General features: G+C 43.7%; 1 protein-coding gene across 1 annotated transcript in view; it reads right to left on the reverse strand.

The window, feature by feature from the left end:
• Nucleotides 1-9,326, reverse strand: part of LOC132817995 (zinc finger protein 410-like) — a 41,735-nt gene extending 32,409 nt beyond the window's left edge. Inside the window, exons 1-3 of the mRNA XM_060828572.1 lie at nt 9,210-9,326; nt 6,506-6,583; nt 1,335-1,385 (exon numbers count right to left, since the gene is read on the reverse strand). Of these exons, the coding sequence (XP_060684555.1) occupies nt 1,335-1,367 (33 nt within the window). The 5' untranslated portion in view covers nt 1,368-1,385; nt 6,506-6,583; nt 9,210-9,326. The remainder of the gene's footprint in view (nt 1-1,334; nt 1,386-6,505; nt 6,584-9,209) is intronic.
• Between the last annotated feature and the right edge of the window lie 357 nt (nt 9,327-9,683).

Consider the following 9,683-nt stretch of genomic DNA (forward strand, 5'->3'; position numbering starts at 1 on the left):
CATGATTTTATAAACTTATATAAGGTCACCCCTCAGCCTCCAACATTCCAGGGAAAACAGCCCCAGCCTGTTCAGCCTCTCCCTATTGCTCAAATCCTCCAAGCCTGGCAACATCCTTGTGAATCTTTTCTGAACTTTTTCAAGTTTCACAACATCCTTCCGATAGGAAGGAGACCAGAATTGCATGCAATATTCCAATAGTGGTCTAATCAGTGTCCTGTGCAGCTGCAATATGGCCTCCCAACTCCTATACTCAATGCTGTGACCATAAGGAAAACATAACAAATGCCTTCTTCACTAACCTATGTACCTGCGATTCTACTTTCAAGGAGCTATGAACCTGCACTCCAAGGTGTGTTTGTTCAGCAACACTCCCTAGAACCTTACAAATAATTGTATAAGTCCAGCTCTGATTTGCTTTCCCAAACTGCATCACCTCACATTTATCTAAATTAAACTCCATCTGCCACTCCTCAGCCCATTGACCCACGTGATCAAGATCCTGTTGTAATCTGAGGTAGCCTTCTTCGCTGTCCACTAACTCTCCAATTTTGGTGTCACCTGCAAATTTACTAACTACGCCTTCCTCAATCACATCCATATCATTTATATAAATGACAAAAAGCAGTGGACAAAGCACTGATTCTTGTGGCACACCACTGGTCACAGGCCTCCAATCTGAAAAGCAACCCTCTACCACCACCCTCTTTCTTCTACCTTTGAGCTAGTTCTGTATCCAAATGGCTAGTTCTCCCTGTATTCCATGATAATGTCAACCATAAGTCTCTGATTTTCTGCTTTCTGGCTTCCTTTTTGATTAAAAGAGTTACTTTCACTATATTCCAATCTAACAGGATCTTAGACACATAAAGGGAGTTTTAGGAACTTAAACCCAATGCATCAACTATCTTACTAACTAATTTGCTACTAAGATCCTAGGATGAAGTTCAACAGGGCCTGGACACTTGTCAGTCCACTGATCTAAAACTTTACTCAGTGATTGCACGGTGGATATACCTATAACAGGTTGCATGCAAAAGGTTTAAGGGTGACAGTTCACCACTAAATTCTCACAGGTAATTCCGGATGGACAATAAATACTGACCCAGCCACCAAAAATCCCCTAAACAAATACACAAAATTGTCTTTTGCTGTTCACAAATCAGCTGCCACTTTGCCTATACTACAACAATTTTCAAAAACACTTCAAATACATAAAACAAAGCTCTTAGGCCACCCTGAAGTTGATAATGCTAAGAGGCTTTCACCAAACAATCCAAGAAATTTAAACTGCAAACCTGAATCAATAAGTTAAGAGAGTTGTTGCAACTCACCTCAGGCTTGGATTCTAGTTCATCTGACAACATAGATTCAATCTCAGATTTCTGTGAAAAGAAGCAGCACACATTGTTGTTTTAGAGATTTAACAATAAAACAACCTAGCACCGGCTACGTATCATAGGCAGCTGATGAGCTTAATCCATGGCCTATGCCAGGTTAGTTGATCTCAGCAGTTGGTGGCTCAGATGCACTTTAACCTCAATATCATGAGTTAGGGGAAAGGGGGAGAAAGTACAAGGGAGGTGGAAAAGAAACAAACGAAGAATCACACTCTTGCTCCCTACCCGGTTGCCCCTGCTATAAGTCTGGGATGAGTGGGAAGATGAGACTGAGAAGCCCCTATCTCAAAAGGCAGGAGAAAAATCACCATCAAGGCATGCATATGCATAATGACCTCTTGAGAAAGTTAGTGCAGAAGTTAACTGCATCCCATTAAGGGGCAGTGTCAGTTCTGTAATGGCTCAGGGGTACACAACTTTCTGCTCAATTTAAGTAAAAACCCAAAGAACTGCAGATGCTGAAAATCAGAGACAATCTGACAAAGGATCACTTGACCCGAAATATTAACTCTGATTTCTCTCCACAGATGCTGCCAGACTTGCTGAGCTTTTCCAGCAATTTCTATTTTTGTCTCTGTTCATCTTGCCCAGTATCTCTGAAATGTGCAGCAAAAACCTTGGCCAACTATCTTTCTCTTGAGCTCCCCTGGATGCTGCTGGACATTCTCACAGGATTGTAGAACAAATTAGGAGTAGCAGCTCCACTGGAGACTGCTCGGCCATTAAGTAAGATCACAACTGACCTGATTACCCCAGGTTCCTACCTATCCCAATAAACTTTCCTTCATTTCTTTATAACAAAAGCACCCATTACCACTGTCTTAAAAAGATTTAAGAACTCTGAAATTCTGTGGAAAGTTGGTGGAAACAGTGGTGAAGGTGGTCATTTGACGCATCATGCCTACACTGGTTCTAGTACTTAGTGCCAATCTTTTGCCTTTTCCCCCCTGTATCTCTGGGTACCATTTCTATCCAAATAATCATGCCAGACCCGCTTGAATGCCCCAATTGAGCCTGGCTCCTCCACATTTCCAGGCAGGGCATTCCTAAAAGTTTTGTTCTCACATTATCCTTGCTTTGTTTGCACATCAACTTAAATCCAAGCCCTTTCTTTTACAAGAGTACAGTTTCTCCCTATGTGTTCTGACCAGTAGCTCGTGATTTTGAACACCTCAATCAGATTTTTGTCTCAGCCTTCTTCTCTCCAGGGACAACAGTCCCAATTTCTTCAATCTATCCTCATCACTGAAGTTCCTCATTCCTGGAACCATTCTATAAATCGCCTCTGCACTCTCGCCAATGCATTCACATCTTTCCTGCAGTGTGGCACCCCTAACTGTGCACAATATTCCACACCGGGTCTAACTAGTGTCATTTACAGGTTCTACAATCGCCTGCTTACTCTTGTATTCTTTGCCCCTTTTGAGAAAAGGCTCCAAAGAGTCACAACACTCAAAAGAAAATATTTGCCTCACCTTTATTTTAATGGCCAATGCCTGATTTTTAAATGGTGACACCTAAAGCGGAATTCTCACAGAAGCAGAAACATCTTTTGCACAGGCATGCTGATAAGACCCTTCAGGATTTTATTTGTTTTCATCAATTTATCTCATACCCTTCTAACCTCAAGGACGCAAGGTTCTGGTGTTGGAAAAGTACGGCAGTTTATGCAGCACCCGAGGAGCAAGAAAACTGCTATGCTTTTCTAGCACCACTCTAATCCAGAATCTGGTTTCCAGTCATTGTTTATATCTCAAGGATGCAAGCCTAGCTTGTCCAACCTCTCCTCCAAAGGCAATCTATCCATGACAGTATCAGTAAGAGTGACCACCGCACAGTCCTTGTGGAGGCAAAGTCCAGCCTTCACATTGAAATACCCTCCATCATGTGCTGTGGCACTATCATTCTGCTAAATGGGACAGACTTCAAACAGATCTAGCAACTCAAGAGTGGGCATCCATGATACGCTTTAGGATATCAATAGCAGAATTGTATTCTAGCACAATCTACAACACCTCATGGCTCAGCATTTCGGCCACTGAACCACTAACATCAAGCAAGGTTCAATCAAAAGTGCAGGAAGGCATGCTAGGAGTAGCACCAGGCAGACCTGAAGATGAGGTGTCAATCTGATGAAGCTACCAAACAGGACTATTTGCATATCAAACAGCACAAGCAACAAGTGATAGACAGAGCTAGGTAATCCCACAACCAACAAATCAAAGCTAAGCTCTGCAGACTTGCCACACTCAGTCGTAAATAGCGGTGGACAATTAAATAACTCACTGGAGGAGGCAGCTCCACAAATATCCAAATCCTCAATGATGGAACAGTCCAGCATTTCAGGGCAAAAGATAAGACTCAGTATTTGCAGCGATCTTCAGCCAGATAGGCGGCACAGTGGTTAGCACTGCTGCCTCACAGCGCCTGAGACCTGGGTTCAATTCCCGACTCAGGCGACAGACTGTGTGGAGTTTGCACGTTCTCCCCGTGTCTGCGTGGGTTTCCTCCGGGTGCTCCGGTTTCCTTCCACAGTCCAAAGATGTGCGGGTCAGGTGAATTGGCCATGCTAAATTGCCCGTAGTGTTAGGTAAAGGGGTAAATGTAGGGGTATGGGTGGGTTGCACTTCGGCGGGTCGGTGTGGACTTGTTGGGCCGAAGGGCCTGTTTCCACACTGTAAGTAATCTAATCTAAAAAAGTACCGAGATAATCCATCTTGGCCTCCACCAATGGTCCCTAGCAGTACAGATACCAGCCTTCAGCCAACTTAATTCATTCCGCATGACATCAAGAAACAGTCTGAGATACTGGATATTGCAAAGGCCCTGGCAACATTCCATCATTAATACTGAAGACTTGTGGTCAAGAACTTGCCGCTCCCCTGGCCAAGCTCTTCCAGAACAATGACAACACTCTCATCTACCCGACAGTGTTGAAAATTGCCCAGGTTTGTCCTGTACACAAAAAAACAGGGCAAATCCAACCTAGCTAATTACCACCCCATCAGTATAGTGGCGGAAGGTGTCAACAACAGTGATAACAAATAGCATCTGCTCAGCAATAGCCTGCTCAGTGACGCCCAGTTTGGGTTCTGCCAGAGTCACTCAGCTCCTGACCTCATTTTGCCTTGGTTCAATTGCAGACAAAACAGCAAAATTCCAGGGGTGAGGGGAGAGTGACACCATGGACACATTTAATTTAGTGTAACATCAAGGAGCCCTAGTAAAGCTGGAATCAATGGGTATCACGGCAAAATATCTCCACTGGTTGAAGTCATACTTGGCACATTGAAAGATGGTTGTAGTTGTTCAAGGTTAGTCAGCTCAGCACCAGGACATCTCTGCAGGAGTTCCTCAGGACAGTGTCCTAGGCCCAACCATCTTCAGCTGCTTCTTCAGTAACCTTCCCTCCATCATAAGGTCAGAAGCGGGGGTTTTCGCTGATGATTACACAATGTTCAGCACCATTCACAACTCATCAGATACTGACACAGTCCATATTCAAATGCAACAGGATCTGTACAACATCCAGAGTTGATTTGACAGTGGCAAGTAACATTTGCACCACACATGCCAGACAATCTAACCACCAGCCCTTGAATTCAATCATGTTACCATCACAGAATACCTCATTACCAACATCTTGGGGGTGACCATTTATCAGAAACTCTAGTGGACTCACCACATAAACATAGTGGTTACAAGAACAAGAAGAAGCTAGGAATACTGCTGCAGGTATCTCACCTAACTCTCAAAGCTTGTCCACCATCTAAAAGGCACAATCAGGAGTGTGATGGAATATGCCCCACTTGCCTGGGTGGGTGCAGCTCCAACAACACTCAAGACGCTTGACACCATCCAGGACAAAGTAGCCTACTTGACTGGCACCACAGCCACAAGCATCCATTGGCTCATTGGTTAGCACTACTGCCTCACAGCATGAGGGACCTGAGTTCATTCCACCCCAGATGACTGTCTATGTGGAGCTTGCACATTCATCCCGAGTCTGTGTGGAGTTCCAGTTTCCTTCCACAGTCCAAAGATGTGGTTAGGTGGATTAGCCATAGGATATGCAGGGTTATGGAGATACGGTCGGTTGGGGGGGAGGGTGAGGTCTGGGTGGAATGGTGTTCAGAGGGTCAGTGTCGACTCGATGGGCTGAATGGCCTGTTTCCACACTGGAGGGATTCTATAATTCCCTCCACTACCAATAATTAGTAGCTGCAATGAGTACTAGCTATAAGAAAAACTGCAAAGTTCACCAAAATCCTTAGCACATTCCAAACTCTCAATCACTTCCATCTAGAAGAACAAGGCCAGCAGATACATGGGACCACCACCACCTGAAAGATCCTCCCCAAGCCACTCACTACCCAGACTTGGAAGTATATCTCCATTCCTTCTCCGTCGCTGGGTCAAAATCCTTGACTTCCTTCCCCGAGAGCATTATGGGTCTACCTATATCACGTAAAAAATGAGGTCTGCAGATGCTGGAGATCACAGCTGCAAATGTGTTGCTGGTCAAAGCACAGCAGGTTAGGCAGCATCTCAGGAATAGAGAATTCGACGTTTCGAGCATAAGCCCTTCATCAGGAATAAGGGCTTATGCTCGAAACGTCGAATTCTCTATTCCTGAGATGCTGCCTAACCTGCTGTGCTTTGACCAGCAACACATTTGTACCTATATCACGTGGCCTGCAGTGGATCAAGAAGGCAGCTCACCATCACCTTCTCGAGGGCAAGTGCAGACGGGCAATAAATGCTGGCCCAGCCAGCAATAGCCATGCCACACAAGTGAATAAATAAAAAATAAATCTTCTCTGAACTACTTCCAACACATTTACATTGTTCCTTAAATAAGGTGAGCAACGCTTTATACAGTACTCAACAACTGCACAGAATCCAATGAGACCATCAAGCCTGTGCAATCCTCTAAAAAAAATCTGAATAATAAGTCTCACTCCCTGTTGCTTCTGCACAGTCCTGCAATGTTTCCTTTCAAAGTATTCGCCCCATAATATCAGAGTAATGCAGGATCCATTGTATGCTATCTAAAATCACATGCTTTTGGATTTGGTCACAATCTTTTCGAAGGCAACCCTTACCTCAATTATATAGGAAGGTGATTTCTTCGGTGAGGCTACTTTGCACTGACACACTTTACTGATCTTCAAGTGCCCTCACTGAAACAGAAAATTAGAAATCACTAAATAAATAAAACTTAATCAAACTAGAGTTTTAATATGCTTCTCAGACATGCAATGTTAGCATTAGCACTTGACTCTCAGATCATGGATGGCATAGCCCCTGTATACTTCCCTAAATAACACAACTTAGCCCCACTCTCAGAAAAAAAATCCACTTTGCTTCGTTGCCTCAGCATTTTCACTCAAACTAGTTGACCCAAAACAGTAGCATCAGCCGTGACTCTATTGGTATCAATGACTTAGAAGATTATGGAGTGGGGCTTGAATCCACAGCCTTGACTGCACAATCCAGGCTGACATGCCCAATGCAATATTGAGGGAACGCTGCTGTGCACTCTTTCAGATGAGAGATTAAACCAGGGCAGTCTCTCCTCACAAGTGGATACAAAAGATCCCATGGCATTAGCAGAGAAGAGTAGGCGAGTTTTTTGGCCAATATTTACATTTCAACAACACTGAAACAGTTGATCTGGTCATTATACAAGCCTGTTTGAGTGATTTTGCATTTGCAAATTGACTGCTGCATTTCCTACATCATAACACTGACTGCACTTCAAAAGTAATTAATTGGCCACAAAGCTTTTTAAAAGATGAAATGAGGACATTTGTGCAAATACCCACCTCTCTCGTTCATTTTTAAGAAAAACATCATCACACAATAATTTGAAAAGTCCCCAGTTCATTTTGTAATCAGTTTACTGACCTCTAAAAGAGCAAACAAGTGGAGTACAAGAGTGCATTAGCATATTGTGAGCTGGTTAATGTTTGGAAGGGGTGGGGCAGCAGGGGCAGTAGATGAGCCATGTGCCACAGTTCTGATCAACGTTCAGCAATCTGTATGCAAACACGAATGAAATACTCCCCACTCATGTTTTCCAGATAAACGAGGTTCCTCTCTTTGTGGATATTAATGAGGATAGGATTGGGGCTCTATTAAGATGCCTTCAACATCCTCAAGATCAAGCAGTGAGATGACACTATGTCAACAGGACACATTGAAGTAATGGTGAATTGTGGATTCAAACCTCACTCCATAGTCTTGGCTGTGCAATCCAGGCTGACATGCCCAATGCAATATGGAGGGAGCACTGAGGGAGGTATTGAAGGAGACATCAAAGATCAAAATGAACTGAGGAATAATGGTCCCACCCAAGTGAATGAATGAGAACAAGACTGACAAATGACTTCAAATAAATGGACGCTCTGAAACTTACACTTTCTTGATTTTTTTTGACATCTTCAAAGAAGAACATGGCACCAAAGGATGTGAGGACTTATCTGACCTGACAAATAAGAATTCATCACACAAAAGAAAAGGCCACATGGACAAACTGGTCTTTTCCTGTTCAACATTTTCAGAAATTTAAATTAACTAATAAATCTGGAATAAATATCTAAGCTTAATAATAGTGATCATAAAACATCAGATTGTCATAAAAACCAATTAGGTTAACTCGCTCTTCAGGGAGGGAGGTCTGCCATCCTCACCCAGTTTGGCCTGTAGCTTCAAACCCACTTTGTAGTTGACTTTTAACCGCCCTCTGAAATGTTATTCAAAAGTCAAGGATAAACAAAATTGGACAGACCATCCAGCAGCAAATAAGCACCAGAAAAACTTTCACTGTTGCTAGGTCAAAATCCTGGAATTGCCTCCCCAACAACATAGTGGGTGCACCTAAACCTTGCAACTCACCACCACTTTAGGCCATTAGGGTGGACATTAAATATTGTACTTGTCAGAGATTCTATACCTTATGAATGAGAGGCTCTTGTAGGATCCCTACCTCTGAGACAGAAGACCAGTTTCAAGTCCCACCTTCTCCAAAGGAGTATCATTAAATCCCTGAACATTTTTGATCATTTTAAAAAACCTTACAAAGGATTATTGTGACACTGTGCTAGTGGGCCACGGGCCTAGGTTCAAGCCCCAACTGTGTCAAACATGTGTCACAACATACCTGAACAGGTTGACTAAACATAGCAAACTGTGATTGATCTTTTTTTTAAAATGTACCCCCCTTTTATAGAATTTAAAATTGCAACAGGAAGCCATCTGATCCACTGTCAGTGCTGGCACCTCAAAAGATCTCAACTAATCTGTTCTGAAGTCCCTCACAATCTACTTCCCTCCTCTGATTTTGGGAGCATATACCAGATCCTAACAACTCATTCCTCCCACAGGAATCAAGTTCTCCTTTCCTCTTCCCTCACATCAATTCTTTTAATAATTATTTTAAGCCCCCTATGGGGGCAGTTTTTATCCTCCTTAATGTACCAAAACCTCTGGCCACCTGTACTAAACACTAAGCAGGGAAGGTTCAGACCCTATGGCCTGAAATACCTGGTACATCTTCTCTCTGCCATTAACCCCAGTTTACTTCCCACATGCAGGAGATTAACGAAGGAGGTTCGACACTACTCGAGGGGAGAAAGAAATATAGTTACAGTAGTCGAGGCAAAATAAATCGAGATCTCAAAAAGGAATACCTTTTGAAACAAGGTTTCTAAATATTAAAAAAAACAATACATATACAAAATAACAATTGTTCCCTCTCATTAAGGTGAATTGAAAGCTAAAAGAGGAAGGACAGGACAGACTTACACATTATCAGCAGAACCGCTGAGTGAATGGGAGGGGGTCCTGAAGCAGGGTCCTACCCCCGTCCTCCCGTTGCCCCTTGGATACACGCAATCCCCAGCAGCTAGCACCAACGGAGCGGATATGTCTGCACTGCGCCTGCGCCCCCTGCCTCTGCAACACATTGCTACATTCAGGATTCCACCTCCCGGGCTACGGGCAGCCGGAGAATACAAAACACACGCTACCAGAGCCCTGTCGAAACGCGCTTCACTCCCTCCCTTCCTTCTCCCTCCCCTCCACCTCTTGCACTGTTTTGTGATCTGGAGTTAAACGCACTGCTCTCCCCGGCAAGGAGGCTGGATTTTGGGTAACAGTTGGAATTAGGTTAACTGCTCACCCCAAAGCATAAATGAAGGAAGGGAGATGGTAGGCAAAGACGGTTAGGGTAAATTGAGCAGAGCTTTCTCAAAGGGCTGAGATGGGTCCCTAGTCTCT

This window comes from Hemiscyllium ocellatum, chromosome 8, assembly GCF_020745735.1.
Source record: "Hemiscyllium ocellatum isolate sHemOce1 chromosome 8, sHemOce1.pat.X.cur, whole genome shotgun sequence".
NCBI lineage: Eukaryota > Metazoa > Chordata > Chondrichthyes > Orectolobiformes > Hemiscylliidae > Hemiscyllium > Hemiscyllium ocellatum.